This window comes from Dysidea avara, chromosome 3, assembly GCF_963678975.1.
Source record: "Dysidea avara chromosome 3, odDysAvar1.4, whole genome shotgun sequence".
Taxonomy (NCBI): Eukaryota; Metazoa; Porifera; class Demospongiae; order Dictyoceratida; family Dysideidae; genus Dysidea; species Dysidea avara.
The window spans coordinates 1774623-1794449 of NC_089274.1; the positions used below are offsets into that span (position 1 = coordinate 1774623).

Genomic DNA, 19827 nt, shown 5'->3' on the forward strand with positions numbered 1-19827 from the left:
TTGTAATGGCACTACAGTATATCAAAGCACTACTTATGTGGAAAGTTTCATGGTTTTATATACACCATTTAGTTGATTTTGAGGTCTACACTGTTATACTACTATATAGTCAAACTTTTCTAATAAATCTAGTTCTGTCACTTTCACACAAATGTAATGAATTAGGTGGCAATGTCACGGTCTTGCCACCTTTATGCTGTCACACACTATCAATATACATGCTTATTGCATGAACACAACCATAGCCAGAGTTGTGTTTGGGATAAAAAAAGTTCAACGTTTATTTTAAAACCATACAGTACAGTAGTACTGTATATTAGGGATCATGGAATTTTAGGCTTTCTTGCTCTTCAAAATCACCCAAAAAAGCAGCCTCAGTTTTCCTTAAATCAGCTTGGCGGTATTGGTTAAGCTAAAAATGCCTTCAGAGCAACCCCAAGAAGTTTCTATGGAATTTTGAAAATTTCTATTTAACTAAATTTCCTACTAACTGACTAATTGCTGCCTTCAGCCAAGCTTAACTCGACAATGCATAAGCTATGCAGGCACTTTGTCCTGAGATGTGTCTTTTTGCCAATTGCAGTACATACAATACATGTATCACGGAGTTACCTTTATATCTTCCTTTGTGTCCCAGTTCTTTCTGACAATGCAAGGTGTCAATTTGCAGTAGTGGGATATAGCTTTGCTGTGGTTTTGGTGGTAGCCATTAAGCTTATTGCATAATCATTGCAGAGACACTTCTCATACTGCTCTTCATTTGTATCACTAACAGGCGGAACGGATAGCTCAAGACAAAGCATAATGGCCACTGCACTTTTCAGTAATTGATTGCTGGGGCACGCATTCAGATGCAAAACTATCCCTGGTGTCATTCTTTCTTTTGTGATGTTTACTACATTTTGGAGTGACCGTCATTACTTTAAAAGTGTGACACAAGTCACTATTGTGTCCTGTATATTCAGCAGAGTTTCATTATCAAATCCCAGCATTTATTACATTACATTTTTTAGCTTCCTTGCAGGTCAAACCTGTCTTCACAAATATATATATATATACCTCAGTCATTAGCAAATCAATAAGAACTGTTGTAGTGATACATATTTTTGCTTGGCCAAGCAGATTTTAATTTTGTGAAAATTTTCTTTCTGCATTTTTTTGAAATCCTATTATCCATCCTTGACTTTGTAACAGTTAATCATATATCACTGTATTCTGATTTCCAGTCTTGTATTTGGTAATTGCACATGCACTCCCATGTAACTGCTTGATATTAAACATGCATTCATATTGTAGCAGGTAGCAGTGTGGTGAAATGCTCTCAATTGCCAGAATTCAATATTTTTCATGGTGTATATATAGGTGAAGTTTTCACACTAAATTGTTACAACCATGCGATTGTCACTTAAAAGAGCCAAGTTAATTTTTTTATTATAAGTGCCAAAAGTCTTATCCAAATAGTAAGGTATCAAGGTAAAATAATGAAAGTAGTCTTATTGTATGGTACAGCAAACAGTCAGATATTACTCTACGAAGGTATATTCTGGAATAGAGAGGTGTTGGATATATAGGAACTAGAGGTTTCATTGTAACCACTGCATACAACTGTCTGTCTTACCAGTTACATTATGACTGCTCTCTTAACTGGGCATCTAGTAATACATGAGCTGGTTTTAGAACTATTTTTTCCTAAATTTTGCTATAGCTGCATGTAATCAAGCCTTCACTGAAAACCTATATGGCTGCACAGTAGAGTTTCTGTAATATTGTAATACCAACTGGTTGTTGAAAACTCTGCCAAATGTACTCATTTCTTGATCAGACTTTAATAATCACTTTAGGTCAAGGTAAGGTACAACAAAAATCCAGTGCTTTTATACTTACAAGATTGTGTAGATCTAGCTAGATTGTTCTAGAATGTACTACAGTACTTACATTGTATTGCAACACATTACAGTCAGCAGTAACGCCTACAAGAACAGCTACACTCAGCAATCAACAAAAATCAAGAAGTGTGAATAAATAAGCTCAGCTAATTCAGCAGATTACTTTACAATTTCAGCAAATTATGTAACAATCTATATATAGTGTATGATAATAGTTTGTCTCAAGTGACTATCATCCAACACTGGTCAATGCAAGTGCTCAGCCAAAACTGATGCAGGATTTTGGGGGTAGCTTTGTGGGCATGTAACGTACTAAAATTAAATCGTACAGTATATGTACAATGTCACATACTTTTAACACTGCAGTTGGCCTGTCATTTACTTTTCATTGTGAGCTGTTATTATTTAATTCTACACTATATGTTGTAGTTGTCGTTTAACACATGTAATTGTGTATGATACTAGTAGTAGAAGAAAATTGCTTTCTGCATGCAGGCTTTTATGATGTGCATGCAATCATATTGAAATTGCAATAATTTAATTGATATCATACCAATTTTAGGCTTAATATTCCAATATGCAAGGCGAGGTGTTTATTATTATTATTTTGCAGTGATTAGCTCCAGCATTGGTTGAATCGATCATGATCATAGGAAAACCTAGATTTGCTATGATTTCTGCGTAATGCAAGTCACAGCAAATGCATGAGAGCTCAGTTTAGAAGCTTTTCAAATGCAAATTAAACTTGTAGCTAGCTATAATTATGGTAACTGAATCAATATCTAGTAGTCAGGCCGACCGAATTTGAACATTCTGAGATTGAATTTGGTGATAATTTTGTCTGAAATTTGTTGATAATGCAAACACTTGAAGATACTGAGTTGAAAACCAGATAATTAGTTTAAACTGCTCCCTAATGAAATTTTGAAAACTTAACATTGTGGGATTGAATTTGGTGGCAATTTTGACTATAAAGCATGTATAAAGAAATTTTTAAAATTTGGCTTTTTGAGAATGGTTTTGGTAAAATTAAGTTGAATTAGCATAAGGTCCCCTGCACAAGCATCACAAAAACTTTAAGGATATAGATAATCCTGGCATTTGGTGTGCAGCTGCATCTCCAGAGAATTTTTAAATATAGTCACTAGTGTGTGGATAGAGTCATTAACTCAATTTAGAACAGGTGTTTTAGTTTTTCAAAATGATAAACAGTGTTTTATAATTATTAGAGTAAATAACTGTTCTATTAGAGTATCTTGATTTCTAAACGTATAGGGTACTCTATCCCACCTAGTTCTCCTTGTGCTATGTAATAATTTACTAGAGACAGATTTATTATATTACACATAGTCATAAACTGCATAATAATGTTTGAATTATGTCTAAAGTGCCTAGCTATGTTCAATGAACGACACTATAAAAAAAATTCTGAAGGGGGGAGGGGGCACTGCCCCCCACCCTCCTGGATCCGCCCCTGGTATATAGTCTAGTGCATAGGTGGATCTAGGAGGGACTGTCAGGGGGCCAAGGGAGGGGCAAGAAGTTTTAGTGTACAACAGTGTTTATTCCACAGGAATTCTAGTACACAAGTTATATTCAGTTACATAACTTTATTCATTACAATGATAGACACAGTTTTAAGACTGTAGTTTTAGAAAAAAATTAAATTTAGACCTCCTAGGTTTAAATTTGGGAGCATTTTGATAGCATGTAGCTAACAAAGTGTATGCTTGCAATGCATATAAAGATTAGTTAGCCTATCTGAGGTAAAACCTGTTTGATGGTACATGTACTAAATCAAAATATGTGACCGAATTTGACAAAACGAGGCTTCCACATACATCCACTTTTATGGCTTTGAAGACCATAACTCAATGTAGGAGTACAACATTAGTTTCAAATTTTGACCTGGTATTTTACAAGGCTATGGAAGAATTGTGTGAAAGTTGTAGGTCAATAGCATACTGAGTAGTCACATTACAGTTTGTTAAAGTCAGAATATTGAATGTGTGTGGAAGCCTTGTTTTGTCAAATTTGGTCACATATAAAGGTGTAGCTAGTATTTTTCTGAATTGCGACTGTTCTATTAGAGTAGTGACTGCTCTATTAGAGTATCTCGATCTTGACACAAAAATTCAAACTCATTTGCCTCACTTTCTTTACAATGTACAGCATAACTGTACAGTACATTTATAGCTGTTGTCTTCTATTTGCCCATTGGCTTTCTATACTTCTGAATTGAGTGTGAATGCATGATTCCAGTTTCTGGTATCAGTAGACCTTCAGTGCTGGACACTGTAAACTGTGTAAGGTACTAATAAGAATAAGAGTACTGTGAGTCCAAGGGGTGCAAGAGAAGGGACAGGGGGGCACAGCACCCCCTGGCCTCCCTCAGATCCGCCTATGGTCTAGTGCAATCATGACAGGTCTAAAAATTTGGGGCAAACCTAAAAAGGGCTGGCTGCACCACACAACTGTATACACCAACCAACAACAAAAAACCCATCAGTAAACACAAGAAAACAAGGTTACAAAAGAAGACTAATAAACATTACATTATTATTTAGCCATTCAGAAAATTAATTACTCTTGATAGCAAGTAAGTTGTAGTTATGCTGCTGCTGCTGCTACTGCTGCTGCTGCTGCTGCTGCTGCTGCTGCTGCTGCTGCTGCTGCTGCTGCTGCTGCTGCTGCTGCTGCTGCTGCTGCTGCTGCTGCTGTATTAATTCTCCATTTTAGGCCACTGCAATGAGATAACTTGTTTCTCATCAGCTTCTCATAGAATAACAGATGCGGGCGGGTGGGTTATCTCATTATCTCATTATTTGTAAGTCACATAAAAACTTCATACAGTAGCTGACACATAAAGAAAAATTGTATAATACACTATTACAAAAGCAGTATGATCTATTTTTTTTATTTTAGGTTTTTGGCAGTGTGCACATTGAGGGTAAAACGCTGAGTCCACATCAACTTCAACTTCTTCAGCACAGTAAATACATATTGGAGTATAGCCTGCTGAATAGTACAGCTTCTCAATAGGGTCATAGCAATTGATATTGCGCACATATACTTCTGAAAAGGGCTCTGGAAGTTCCATATCCTGTAATGAAGAGCCACATGTATAAGAATAGTTGTCAAGCAATGACTCCAGTGATGTGCGTTGTGTTTTCTTTAACTTTGTTTTACAGTACAACAGACGCCACATATCACATTCCTCACACAACATCATCATGTCAACATTCTTTACATGTTGCACACTTGCAGAAAATGGTAATGTTTTTTTAGGTGTCTTGACATGGAGAGATGGTCGATGTTCTTCAGTGGTAACTTGACCAAATATCTGGCTGAAACTTAAATAATGGTTGTCACTTCCAGGTGTAGGATCTGGCAGTGAATTAAGTTGTTTAAATATTTCTTCAGATAATCGAGGTGGCTTACATATATTACATTCTAAAGAGCCACATTTACGGATCTCAAAAAAGTAATGCCGCTTCCTGCAGTAATGTTGCATGAACTCTTTCAAGTTTGGGTGATCAGGCAGGGATTTTTTGTTAATAGATGTATTTATTATTGTGTCATCAATTTGCTTTAGCACAGTCAAAGACTGGTCCATAGCTTCTGCAGTAGCAGCATTAAAAACATTAAAACTTTCTTGTTTTAGTTGAAGTCTTGATAGGACTTGTGCAAGACAGATTTTTGGACCAGCAACTGAATCAATTATGGCCTCTCTCAGTGTGGGATGCTTAGCAGCTGCAGCTCTAATTTCCTTCATATTTCCAGCTTTTCCCAATAACTGTTCGCTGTCATCATCCATTCCATTCCGTGCGAGTCCAACACATTGCAGTCCAGGTTGATGACTGACATAATGCGCTCCACTGGATTTCTCCATGAATGGTAAGGGGCTGTCCTGGCTGCGTAAAGATAATCTAGATCTAATTGTAGAAATAATGAAATCAGAGATAACTGAACTGCAATAAAAGTAAGCCGGTGGTCAGGACCCCCATCAGTATATAAAAACAAAATAGGCTTTGACTGAACATCTGTTTCGATCAAAGAAATAAGTTCAGAAGCATGCCTTATTGGGCTGGATGGCTCAAAAGTACCTTCTTTTAAACTAATATGGACTTTACCTGAATACCAAGAGCCAGAAATATCATCTGGGATAGCAACTTTAAAAAAAGACTGATGGTATAAAGCTGAGCTTTGTAAAGTCATGATCAGCCACCAAAAACTCTGAGCCAGGTGCTGTGAATACACGACGCCCTCGCTCAGCTGCTGCTACTGGGACATTGGACTCGCCAATTTTTATCCTATGTTTGTCATCGAGGCAATAAAATAAGCAGTGTTCCCTAAAAAGAACTGCATATTCTCTTAAATATCGAAAAACACCAGCTGCGTAATGACAATCTGGGTGATCTTTTCTGAACTGACGCTGTTGAACTTTGAAGCGTACTTTAAAACGGCCTGTGTGGTGGAGGGCTCTTAGAGAATTGGGTGCTTTGGGCCAAAACTGTAATCTAATCCATTCTACACTTGGAATTTTAGTGTCTGCTGGACATCTTGCTGCTACTTGATCTCTAAAGTCACGGATTGATATTGCACTTGCAATGTGTGTAATATTTGTATGACGACGATCATCCACAGCTGTACCAACTGATTCTTCAAGTAATTTACTACATTCATCCCAAAAGACGTCATATTGAGACTTCATGCCAGAATTATTATGCCGAAGGTCCATTACTATAGATGGATCTTCCATTTCAATTGCTTGCTTCACTCGTTCGTCAATTTCGGCCTGATCAGTTGTGTCACTACTGGAGCAGTCACCTGTAAGATCTTTATAAAAATATCTTAAAACTGCTGGCTTAACTGTATGTGTTACCCGCCCAAACTTTTGAATAAATTCTTGAATCATCATCCTTGTGTGATAAACTGGAATATGCTTTTTAATTTCTTCAATGACCATTTGGCTGTTTTTGAGTGCTTGATCAAGACAATTGTCTGGTACATGCCAAACAAAATATGCATTTCCACAATTATTACCACTTGAGTAGATGAGTAATAATGCAGAAACAGATAAGCCAGCTTTAAGCTTCTTAACCATGTAATACTTTTTCTGGTTATCAGAGGGTAGATAAGAATGCAAATCAATTAGGGAATAAGGGCCTGCCTTTGAGAGCTGTTCACAGATATCTTGAAGCTCAGTGCAAACACTCCCAATTGGCTTTAAATACAAAATATCCATACTTTTGTCAATGGATCTCCAGGGTGTACCTGATGAATGAATAGTTTTCATGACTTTGCTTTTATTTTGAATTTCACATGCATAAAGATGCAAGGTGTTTGCCAGCAGTTCACAACTTTGCCTCATAGATGCCCAATTTTCTCTTGAAAAATAATTAGCTTGCAATAATCTAAATAATTTTGTACTCAAGCTTTGAATGATATCAGCAGACATATTACCTGCTGAGCGTTTGCGATGTTTTGATAATTCAAGAGCATTGAATCCCTGAAAATCTTTAAAACAAGCAGGAACTTGATATCCACGAGCAGAAATGGTACTTTGATGCCCGTCTATGTACCATAAAACCTCACACAGTGATTTTACAAAATTGGTTCCTGATGAATTTACCTCATTAGAATTCCAATGAAGTTTTTTCAATTCTAGGTAATATATGATTTCATTATATAACTTATCCTTTTTGTTTCTCTCTTGAATACATGATGGAACCTTTTTCCTTGATATTTCTAACTGAGATTGTTTCAAAATGTCAAATGCATTTGGACGTTGAACTTCCACCACACATACATCTTCTGAAGTATCAACAAAAAACTTGATAAACTTTCCAAACTCTTTTGCTACTGAATTTACTGCTAAATCGGGGTTAGCCTTTAAAGATAAGGATTCCTTGCTGTTGCCAACAAATACTTCTGCAATCTGTGAATTGAAAATCTTAATAAAAAAGTAGCTAATTTGCAATATATATTTATGCCCATATTCAACAAAATCCACTTAACCAGAGCAAAAAGTTTTATTAATGCCATGCAGTAAAAGATTTTCGTTCTATATGGCCAAGTCTGCTTATGCATCATGGCAGCCATAATGTATGCCCTTTTCAGTATAAGCGCCGCTGGCATGTTTTTGGGTTCTTTTGAGGCCACTGGGTTGGCTAGACATGGCTGGGTGGATCAATAAAATGCCATGTATTCAAGTGATTTCAATATCCCATAAACTAAACCCCACCTGGATTTTGTGGCTTTGAGAATAGTTACAAAGACCATATTTGTAACCTAATACAATATACACTGTATACTTTCCCTATACCATATTCTCCATCTTAGCTCCAGTGTCCTTTAATATCATACAATATAGCTTTTAGGCTCCTTGGCTATGGTAAACACCTCGAACAGGCTCTGCCTTCTGTGTCCACCCTCCAGTGCCTAACTGGTAAAGTAGATAAGAAGTAAGAAGAAGCTAGAAGCAACCATAGATCGACACTGTATAAAAGGGCCACCTATAGACAATACGGCTACTGAAGTTTTTATAGGCTCTTTATAATGATTGCATGCAGTCAATTATTAAACTTCAACAGTGGCGACCATGCATATGATCATTTCAATTCCAAAATACGCTCATATTTTGAAAACAATATAGTTAGCTAGCTAGAACTCACCTGTGGTGCTTCAGTGGTGGTTGATGAGCTAGACAGCTTCGGAACCAACACAGAATTGAAAAATTCACGAAAGGTAGCTGTATCCGAATGGGATTGAACGATTTCCCAAGGAAGCAGCGATTTTCTACGAGATAAATCCACTACCGTCACACACAAGAGAGCCATGCTGTTAATACCAACCTTATCACGTGCGATAATGGGTGCGCATGTGCATAACTAAAAATTTGATGCGGGCGGTTGATGAGAAACAAGTTATCTCATTGCAGTGGCCTTATGAGTACATGGATGTCCTTAAGCAGTACTGTGACTCACTCCTTTGATAACATGATTGTAACTATATGCATGTTTGTGTGTGTGTGTGTGTGTGTGTGTGTGTGTGTGTGTGTGTGTGTGTGTGTGTGTGTGTGTGTGTGTAGTGTGTGTAGTGTGTGTAGTGTGTGTAGTGTGTGTAGTGTGGGTAGTGTGTGTAGTGTGTGTAGTGTGTGTGTAGTGTGTGTGTGTTGTAAGTTGTTTATCTTGGTTGTCTTTGTATCAGTTATACCTTGCTTTGTTTAGTTTTGTGTGTACTATTTATGTATTGTAATGTGTCCCTCCGGGCAAGGAAGAACGGCTGTAGCCGATTGCTTGGAGGTTAAATATATAAATCAATCAATCAATCAATCAATCACTGTAGCCTCACATGCACGAAAATCTTATTACTTGTGAAAGGTGAGCAAACCTCATGCATGGTCATATGACAAAGCCATAAACCACAAGGCTGTATGTCTTATGCGCTATTACTAACCGGAAATCAACTCTTGACCATAATTGCGTTAATCTAAATAACACCACGTGATCAAGGTTGGCACAGAAAGGTGGAAATGAAGGCGATAGTGTTGGTGCTTTTTGTAGGCCTCGCTGCATCCGCGCAGGCACAGAGTTGTGGTAAGACATCGTTCTATTAGTTGTATTCGTACACAGTTATCTGCCCTTTAGTTGCCCCGAAGCAATGGGAAGGTCGAATTTTCGAGTTTATAGGCACCTCTGAAGCGGAAATAACGCAGTTTCGCATTGGGCAAGAAAGCTACGATGCCATTAACTTGCGTCGACGTTACATTGAGGAACGAATGGAAAGCCGTGAGAGGGATTACTATGACGAACTCTTCCTGCACAAAGAGGTACAGCTACCATATCCGCGTTCATGCATTTAAAGTAGCGCACTTATGCAGGGAATTGGATACAGAGTTAATTTGCGGACAAGAGAGTGTGAAAAATTTCAACTTACAGAGAAATTTCGTCCAATTGAAGTACCAGCCAACACAACATTGGATGACACATTCTACCTGGGTGCTAAAGTAGTCCCTGAAAACAATGTCGAAATGAATTCCTATTCTGGTAACACTCTAGAAGGTAGCTATGATAGCAATCAATTTGGTTGTTAATGTAAATTATGCTGCTCTTGTCAGGATATTATCGAGGTGCTTGGACTGTGAAGGACTGTTTCCCTTATATCCACTCATATCTGTCCGTAACCCCGACAGCTAGATATTTTCGTAAGACGTACGTTATATAGCTGTGTTGTTGTTTCAATGCTAATTCAAACTGTTCATGCAGGATGCTGGATATAAGCATTGGTATTTCTGATCCCAATGTGTTTGAGCCTCCAAGGGAATGCCAATAGAGAGGTCATCATTGTGGAAACTTTCTGCTAGTGCTTAAGACATTTTAATATTTAGGCTTGTGTAACCATTGTTACATGTTGTTGCATCCATGTACAACACCTGTTTGTGTTATATAAATATTTGTAATAGTGTTATGTCAATTTAACTCGTGATCATGGGATGGAATGTAAAGTGTTATGAAGGATCGCAAGAGTTACGTAACGTATGGCCAATAATGTTACGTAATATACTCGTGATTATGGAATTTAATAGCGTGAGTGTTGTGAAATATTACGAAACTGATACAAAGCCTGTGCGTGGAAGGTCGTGACTTGCAATGAACTCCATAGTGGTGCTGCTCGCTCTCTTTGCGTTAACCAAGGCTCAGACTCCTACCCCTTGTGGTAAGCTGTACTATGGCATAGCTAGACTATATTAAAAAGCTTGACGTGTTACTTTTTGCAGAATCACCTAAGCAATGGGAGGCAAAGTATTTTGCGGTAAGGTCCGGAGTACCTAACCTAAGCCCTCACAATTATTCGTGACTCGTCTGACTTTATAGTTTGAGCGTGGATCAGTTCGTGAGGAAGCTGGCAGCATAACATACGACGAAGTAGGTGAAAGGGTTCGATTCGTGGTCAAAGACGAGCGGGATGGTCATGTAGTTGACGCCTATGAGGTGATCATGCTTTTTGGCGAGAAGGTAAAGTAGCTAGTTCCTTTTGCAAACATATATAGCTATGATGTTTTTCAGAATGTTGAGTATCGATATGACTATGAAACGAAGCAGTGCACTCAAAGACCTAATCAGTATCCATTCAGGCCAATTGGAGTACCACCAAATGCCGTAGCTTTAGGCGACGGATATATTGGGGCATCTGGTGATCCAGGGGCTGGTATGCTGGTTTCTAGCTTTTTTGAAATCCCCAGAATAGGTGAGAAGTGTTGATTTGTAACATGAAACACTTGTAGCCTCTTACAGGAGAACGTTACGAGGTAATCGTCACTGCTGGTGCATGCATACCTGTTACTGATGTGTTCACCAGGCTGGAAGGGGGGAGAGTCGAAGAAAGGCTGACTGAGTAAGTTGATTATACTATGTAGGATATTAGCTATAGCTACTGTTTTAACACACAGCTTTTATGACATTGTTGCTCCATATCCAAATGCTACTGTGTTCAGTCCACCTGCTGCCTGTCTGTGATCAGCTATATATATAGATGTTGATTGGCATAGTTATTGTTTGCTTTGTACTGAACTACTAACTTAGTGCATTTTACATTAGCATCGTCTTGTAATTGTACATAAATGTGAAATAACAAGTTTAATGTTATATCAAGTGTTTTTATAAGGATTAGGGGCATCACCCGCCCCTTTGCAAAAAGTAATTAAGGGTCTGGTGAAATACAGATATATAAATCATTTCTATAATGCTCAAATTTGGCAGTAGCCAATTAATGCATGCATCCACACACAAATCACCTTGGAAATGCAATGCAGACGTAATTATAACCACCAGTTATGCATGTATGCTGTCTAATTGAATTCCATGGTATCTGACCTTACTTTTTGTGAAGCAGTAGGTGGCACCAGACTAGAGGGTAATATACCAGCAAGAATTATATACACAAAAAATTAGCTCAACATGTACAATCTACCACTAGCTAGCTCATTGTGTAGATGATTCTCTCACCTTTAGCTTGTGGTATAATCAATGCAGTATATATGCTGTGACATTTTGCAGTTCACTTGTGTACATCTACCCCCTGACATCTTTAAGTGATCAACAAGATAATAATATAACTTTGTATGGTTGAAATAAAGAGAAAAGATTTTCCCGCATCCATAGGTGTTTTTGTTTAATCTGCTTTCTCTTTTACATTACAGTGCTATTGCCTTTACTATACTAGTGATTGATATATCCAATAGTCTGCAATAATTTTATAGAGTAATCAACAATATAATTGAGAGACCATGTGTAATGAATGTTGCAGCATTGATATGGTAATCAACATAATTTATAATAGAGCTCATAAACTTCCTCAAAATGGTAAGCTTCAGTAGCTACAGCTAATCATGTGCTCTGAGCTATTTATTAAGTTTTTATATACCATATGGTTCAGAAAGGTTGAAGGCATCATTTGATTGTTGTGCCACCTGTTTTGATTGCCCACAAAGTTATTGTAATGTGATGAAGTTGTATGCTCCATAAGTATAATAAAGTTATTGTAATTAGTATAATTAGTAACAAATTATACAACCAGCTGTCCTCAACTAATAAAGTTATTATACCTCAAAGAGCTGCTTACTCTTGAATATGTACCATTTATATCCCAGCCATGGAGGCATCCTAAATGCACAGAGGGAACGGGGGTAAGAGTGACATGTTTGCAAATAATCTTGGCAACTTATAGGGCTGTATTATTTAAACAAGCATTTTGGGTTGAGTTTACACCTTCTTTTCATGATTACTCATTGTAACAATAGCTACATTACTCATTGTAACAATACATTACTCATTGTAACAATACATTACTCATTGTAACAATAGCTACGTACATTACTCTTATATGCCACTGTAGCTATATACTATTGATGTATAAATATGCTTCAATGCAATAAGAATAATAGTGAAAACAAGGAAACATTTATAACTGTGTAGGGACCATATCAGAAACCTGATAACAGCTAGTTTCTGTAGGAATATATTCATGAGTGGTTGTATATGCATGCGTGTTGGTACTGAGCTTTATTAAGAATATGAACACACCGTCATCAGTATGCTCCTACATGGCGCTGCAAGCTAACTAGAACCGCTACGCGGACTATCGTAACCCCAGTTCTGATTCCCTGGTGCCGGTTAGAGGCACCGTATAAGGTGGAGTGCTCGTAACAGTTGATCAGTTTTCATTTTAATTTACAATAATTTATATACTCCAGCTTACAGTTTACCCTATAGTTTTGAAAATAATTTTATCCCATGTGTGCATTCTGACCATCACATGTCATAGCCTGTGACACCAAAAATGCGATCATGACCACTGATACAATATTTTGCAACTGTTCTCAGCAATTTATTCTCACCATGCACATGCAAGAGGGCAATGTCCATTTCTAATTATTTATGGCAGGTTTAACCCATTCATACTGTGGATATTTTAGAGCATCTCCTTTGAAAGTTTGAAAATTAAATGGATGGTGTAACAAAATGTGACCACTGTCCCTATTAGTACTAGTAATAGCATGGGTAGCAGTGAAATTTGGGATAATTACCATGAGTGTTGCATTGAAAATGGGTAAAATTTCATGAGGCAAAGCTGAGTAAAATTTCCATTTTCAATATAACAAGAGTGGTAATTATCCCAAATTTCACTGCTACCCAAGTTAATACCATACTTGAGCCAAGCAACAGTTGTTGGGAGTCTGGTTGCTATGGCTCGAATGGAGAATCGAATCAAAATAGACCATAGCAACCATCAACATGGTAACCTTAACAACCATTGCCATGGAGAATGCTTCTAAGTATTTTGGGCGATAGCAACCATTGCTAAGCAACTGCACTACACAATGAAATTTCCAGTGCAACTTTTCACTGCTACCAGTGAAATTAGAGATTAATTTCACTGCTGGTATTGGGTGGTGAAACAGGTATGGTATTATACTTGGTATTGCATTTGAGGGATTTATGTGAGTTCTTTATTAACATAAACAACTAAGGCACTTTTGTGCTGAAGTTATTAACAGAAAACTTAATGACCTAGCAGAAATCTAGGTAGCAAAGGATCTGGGGGGCTGTGCCCCAGTTTGACTTTGAAGATGCTTAAAATTTTACTAGACGCATTGTTTTATAGTTGCATAGTTAAAAAGGAAGTGAGCATCAGGTTTGTAAAATACCCACTTTATCAAAGGAAGTAATTTTTCAGAATGGATGGTCTATCATAGTTCAATGCACAAAAAACAGTTTAAGCAATTGATATGGCAGAATATTTGGCAGAATGTTGAGGTAGCAGTGCACATGCACAGTAAAAAAAGTGGTTCAGTTTCAGCTAACACTGACCTCATTCCGGACCTTTCAGTATAGTTTAGGTCAAAATAGTTGATTGTTTTATTAGAGTGTTTCTTTTGCAGCTTCAATTTAATTCTTAGTCCTAAAAATAATATGATGTTGACCATCTCTAAGTGATTCTTAGAACTGAGAGATTTCATCCCTCTATTTTTCATTGTCTATGTGTAAAATGCAATTTCACTTATAGTTTGGAATAGGCCAAATAGCTATATAGTTCAATAGGCCATAGTTAAAGTTTAGAGACGGGAGACAGGGCCACCAAACAGGGTGGTGGGGTATTTTGCCATGGGCTCCACTTTGTAAGGGGCCCCAAGAGGGCCTTATAGCTGCCCCATTATGGGGCGGATCTAGGATTTCTAAAAGGGGGGGGGGCTAACTCAAGGTACTAATCTCTTGGGTGGAGGTGTGCTTTGCATACTGGAATTAGGGGGGTCTGGGGACATGCCCCCCCAGGAAAACTTTGAAATATAGATGCTAAAATACTGCAATTTGGAGACATTTCCACATAGCTATTTCTGTCTGTAGGTATTTATATACAGTACTACTGCCTTTAGATATATATGGCTCTCTGCAGCATTTGCTAATGGAAAGGTTTGGGCAGGTTCAGACGACCAAGCACATGATGCACCCTATCACAATTGCATGCAAGCATGATAATGTTGAAACTGGAAAATTTTGAAATTTGAATGATACAAGATTGAATCTGAGAGTATTTTCAATGGAAATTGTGTACCTGAATTAAGCACACCGGTACCAGTAATAACTACACAATTAGATGAACAAACCTCTTAAACAGACCAATGCACTTCATTGTATGTATAGGCGCAGGCAGATTCGGAAAAAATCCATAACAGAATCAACTATTATGCTCACACTGAATGTTCTATTAGAGTAGTTAGGTGACTGTTCTATTAGAGTATCTCGATCTTGTACACCTCCAATGCTGATCCGGGTCCTTGTTGCATAACCTTTAGCATAAATCCACTAATAATACCTTGGAAAGATGGTTATAAGGTGGTTTTATGAGTATTTGTATTATTAGTGATATATAATTATGCTAAGACAAAATTTCATTATAATCCTTAGCATATTGATCAAGTAAAGCCTAAAAGTGAGGGGGGGGCTTCAGCCCCCAAAGCCTACCCCCTAGATCCGCCCCTGCCGGGCATAGCACATACAAAAATCAAATGTAGCTACAACAGTGAAAATCTTCCCTATAGACTTGAAGACGTAGGAAGCCTCAGTAAGAGATCCATCTATTAGCCAGCAAGCTCAGTAGGTAATGAGTATTATTTCCAGGTGCAGCAAACCATTACTTGTAATATACCCCTTACCATCATGAGTTAGATTCCCGAGTGTGATTCCTCCATGTTTAATACAGCAAGTAAGACTTACCATCTACTCGTTCCTTGTATCTTAAAGCTAAAAGTCAGCTGACATGTTACACTCAGTCTCACTGTGAAGACCACTTGCAGACACCCTGTCCAATCCAAGTTCAGTGACTGCTGAACTGGAAAGCTTGAAATCCTGGTCAGCTATCTTTCAAGCTGCTTCTGCATGATATTCCACCCACTTGTGTGTTTGTCTGTAGTTTATTATATCCATGTGAGAGTAATTAGTTTGTGGACTCATCTATCTTAGTAGATATTGTAGAGAGAGTATAGGCAATGGATATATTTTAGCTTGCTCTCAAGGATACAGCAGATCTGCCACACAGCCCTTCCCTGTCTTCAGAGATTCTATACTCAATCAAGCATGTGTGCTCTTCAGACATTTAAATTTTACTAGCTTGATGACCTCTGAGTGCATATACTGAAAAATAAGTAATCCACTATACTATTAATAAGACTAGTTACTACCAAGAGTGCCACTACAACAAAGAATTTAGCACCCTCCTTTGGAACCCTAGCATCCTGGGTATTTTAATCAGATAATATAATGTTTTTAAAATTCACCAGTGATCTTGTTTCTGTTTAATGATATCTCTAGGTAGCTAACTATTGGTTGTTGTATAACTTGTTGGCTGATCATTGATAAGATGGGATGTTGTGGGAATAGTGTTTAGTTAGTGCTTGCTATTGTTTACAAGTAGCTGTAATACTATAAACCGCTGGCTTAGAAACACAATAGAAGAATACTTGGTGTGGTCAGTGGTGTTATGCTAGTACAAACAAATTGTACACACAAACATTGTAAAATGATTAAATCAAAGTGTAATTAAACATTAAACTTGTATGGAGCAATTCTTATTATCTAATGTTTTTTTTGCCATGTCAGATCATGAATTAAGGATAAACTGATATTTGGTTATTTAGAATATAAATATAGCTAGCATGTTAAAATTATAGCCATAGCATCTAGTCTATGTTATCTATCAGAAGAAGGAAGGAAGGAAACTAGTATATGCCATCCATGGAACATAGGGTTTGGTTCCAAAACAGTCATATGTATTCTAATAGAACAGTCAAGTATATTTGCAGTGTAGATTTATGTATGGGGTGCTTGGGGTGCTTGGAGTCCTGAAGCTCTCCCCACAGGGCTTCCAAGGGGCTCAGGGCCAAATTTAGAATGTGGGGTCCCTATAACTGATATACCTAGGTAACACCTTCAGCATGCAAAGCATGCCAACCTAGGGCATACCCCCTTGAAAATTAGACCTTTTGAGATTGAATATGATATTATTTCAATAGTTTATCTAATGACTGTTGTATAAGGGTGACTGCTGTTTTAGGGCATTTTGAGCTTTCCATATTTTAAGCACTTTTTAATGCAGGTTGTCAAACCTGCATTAATGGCCTGTGGGCAACATGTACCCACAGCCAGAGAAAACATACCTTTTGCCAAATGCATGCTACCTAGGAAATTTTTAAACACTATACCATATGCTGGACTGATGTTAACAGTTTGTTAGAGTAGCTAAATATTTGTCTGACTGCTGTATTAATTTTATTAGGGTGACTGTTCTATTAGAGTATCTCAATTTGATCTAAAAGTCACACTCTATATAAAAGTGTCTTTTAAAAAATCAGTATTAATGGAATGATGAAAACAATGTACAAAAATAAATAACAAATATGGGTGAGTCCTTGGACACATGCGACCACAAGCATAACCTAAAAAGGCCTCTGTGGACATGGCAAGGGTAAAGAAAAAAAACAAAATATGCAGTTACAAATGGATTCATGCAACCACTCTTTAGGTGTTCTTTCCAGAAATATCCTCTCTGAGGCTAGGATACTCTGGTAGGCAACATCAACTGAACACTTTCTAACAGATGACTAGTCAAGTGTAATAGCAGTGTTAGAAAACTTGATAAAATTAAGAAAATTCCAATAGAAGCTGGTTGATAATGACAAAGTGCATGGTCTCATAGTAACTTGAGAAGTTTAGTCGATCAAATTCTGTCAATAATTGCAGATATTCAACCTTGGATTGTTTCCTATTGTGCATTGATTGGATAGAGTCCAAAGGACATGTCAATTCCAACATAGCAATAGAAGCACCTTATGAGTTGTAAGCAACAATATCTAGCTGATATGGAGTTGGTAGAATGCAGGTTGGAACGGCAGCTTGAGGTCCAGTGGTTGTCCAAGTCAGCAAACACATGGCAATCATTGAAAACTTTGATGAGCATAGTTGCCAGAATATAAAGAACCTTGTTATGGCGATAAGTGTAACACTGCTGAGTCAATGCGCAACAGGGCAACCATTTAAGATGTGCTGTTGTAGGTTGAGTAAAATCACATAATCAGCATTTCGCATCACACTGAATGGACCACTTCCACACACACGCATGCACGCACACACACGCATACATGCAAACTATATAAAACAGTACAGTAGTACTATTTAGTAGGATTCTCCCCCAAAATAAACAGTGCCCACCAAAATGCTGCCATTATAAAAACATCATAGAAATATCACCTGTACAGAAAAGTTTTAGCGCATCTAGCATCAAATCCAGCATTATAAACAAGAAATAAAACACCTGACTGACCGACCAACTGCTATGTCACGGTTGCAAACAAAGCAGCGTATGGCCACCATTTCTTGCCACAACAACAAACCGACTCAACTCACCTATGGCATCATGCCTTTTCTGGTTCAAGGAAACCTTACCTATAGACGTTAATTTTCTGTACTGGTATCGACACTTTCCTTATGGGTTGTATTTAGGTGCCACAAAATTATTTGAATTGCTTACGCTACTAGCTAATTGTCTGTAAGAGGGAGTAGATACCTGCAGCTGCACTTATAAAATGATTACACGCTCCTCAAGCATCAGGACATGCCGCCATTCCATTAAATGACAGAACATGGTGACCACATCCCTTAATGATCTAGGTACACTCTTGCTATAGAAAACAGGACATGGAAACCATTTCACTATAGTGTCCCTCATTCAAGATAAGCTGATATACAGTGACACATACATGTACAAAAGTTAACAAGCTAGCTAGTTAGATTAAAAATTATTAAAAATGAAGAAACTGGGGTTCCAGCAATAAAAGTAGCTAGTGAAACATGAAAATTAATATGAATGATGGTAGCTAGCTATTACAACATAGCTATATAGCTATGTGAGAAATTCCATGTTTAGCCATTGCCATAGAGATATAGCTATGTTGTAATAGCCACCATCATTCAAATTCCTACTGCGGTTCTACTTATACAAGGTGTAAATGGTGTGTGCTATAGCATTCCAAGCACCTCCACCCCTATATCAACCCCTGAATATCTGCAAAGCACAGAAACTTGTATAAGAAAGCCAACAAATATAATGTCTAAAGGCTTCTGCACTGTTTTCTATAGACCATCATGCTAAACATCTTCCCATAACAAAGTTGAAAATTCATGTACTGGTTATACTGATGATAATAAAAAGAATAACAGTTTATTGGTGCTTCAAAACTTGTGATTTTACAGTACATGCATGTATTTGTCCCAAAACAATCCCTATGTATACATTCAACATCCTAGCTTGATGTCAATGTACCATTTAATATTTCAGCAATGGCCATTATAATTTTAGTCTTGCATGGCCAGACCAGTTACATGCCATGCGCTTATCGATTTACAGATTATAAGCACAGCCAGTGCTCACAATCTGTAAATTGATAAGCAAGACTAATATAATTTATAAGACACAGTCCCTTTGAAATACTCTAATTGAACAGTCATGATAATTGAGGTACCTAAGTAAGTACACACAACTAAAGATCCATTGTACACATGAATGCATAGCTTCGATGATGTACCAACACCAATGGCTTTCCCAGATGTACAATCTGCAACACAAGATCAATACAATTGGCGACCAATTTAGACACGGCAATTTCTGCGTTCACTGTCTGTAATCACAAAGTCTTGTTTGAGATTACAGAGAAAAAATGAATCCAGTGAGATATGTACAACAATAATGTGACCGGATTTTGGAAATCAGTCTTAATGTCACATGTGAAATACATAGAAATCTATAATTTGCTGTGTCACTGTTAAAACATTGTGCACTTGTTAAAATATTTCACAGAATTCGTTGTAATTCAGGGTACTGCCTA

At 37.4% G+C, this 19827-nt stretch overlaps 1 protein-coding gene, 1 long non-coding RNA gene and 1 pseudogene across 3 annotated transcripts; 1 reads left to right on the forward strand and 2 right to left on the reverse strand.

Annotated features, from left to right (window-relative positions):
* Nucleotides 1-4513: 4513 nt before the first annotated feature.
* Nucleotides 4514-7134, reverse strand: LOC136251642 (uncharacterized; annotated as a pseudogene).
* A 305-nt stretch (nucleotides 7135-7439) lies between these two features.
* Nucleotides 7440-8839, reverse strand: LOC136248804 (uncharacterized). Its single transcript, XR_010697830.1, has 3 exons — nucleotides 8744-8839; nucleotides 8564-8687; nucleotides 7440-7827 (listed from the first exon to the last, which is right to left on the reverse strand). It is a non-coding gene; the product is annotated as an uncharacterized lncRNA (long non-coding RNA).
* Nucleotides 8840-9349: 510 nt separating this feature from the next.
* On the forward strand, nucleotides 9350-11536 carry LOC136248805 (mammalian ependymin-related protein 1-like). Of its 2 annotated transcripts, XM_066040616.1 has the most exons (10): nucleotides 9350-9487; nucleotides 9539-9720; nucleotides 9772-9952; nucleotides 10009-10102; nucleotides 10157-10607; nucleotides 10669-10703; nucleotides 10766-10906; nucleotides 10958-11138; nucleotides 11186-11285; nucleotides 11341-11536. In XM_066040616.1, the coding sequence occupies exons 1-5, from the start codon at nucleotides 9424-9426 to the stop codon at nucleotides 10221-10223; spliced, it is 588 nt and encodes a 195-aa protein (XP_065896688.1). In that variant the 5' UTR covers nucleotides 9350-9423; the 3' UTR covers nucleotides 10224-10607; nucleotides 10669-10703; nucleotides 10766-10906; nucleotides 10958-11138; nucleotides 11186-11285; nucleotides 11341-11536. The 2 variants fall into 2 exon arrangements, with proteins under 2 accessions (XP_065896688.1, XP_065896687.1); XM_066040615.1 differs by lacking the exons at nucleotides 9350-9487; nucleotides 9539-9720; nucleotides 9772-9952; nucleotides 10009-10102 and having other exon boundaries at nucleotides 10450-10607.
* Nucleotides 11537-19827: the final 8291 nt, after the last annotated feature.

What these genes read in the sequence shown, in the direction of transcription:
- LOC136248805 (XM_066040615.1), top strand. Translation starts at nt 10,541, where the DNA reads ATGAACTCCATAGTGGTGCTGCTCGCTCTCTTTGCGTTAACCAAGGCT. An exon ending in TCATGCTTTTTGGCGAGAAG is followed by an intron (nt 10,907 to 10,957) that starts GTAAAGTAGCTA and finishes GATGTTTTTCAG; the next exon opens with AATGTTGAGTATCGATATGA. An exon ending in GTCGAAGAAAGGCTGACTGA is followed by an intron (nt 11,286 to 11,340) that starts GTAAGTTGATTA and finishes TTTAACACACAG; the next exon opens with CTTTTATGACATTGTTGCTC.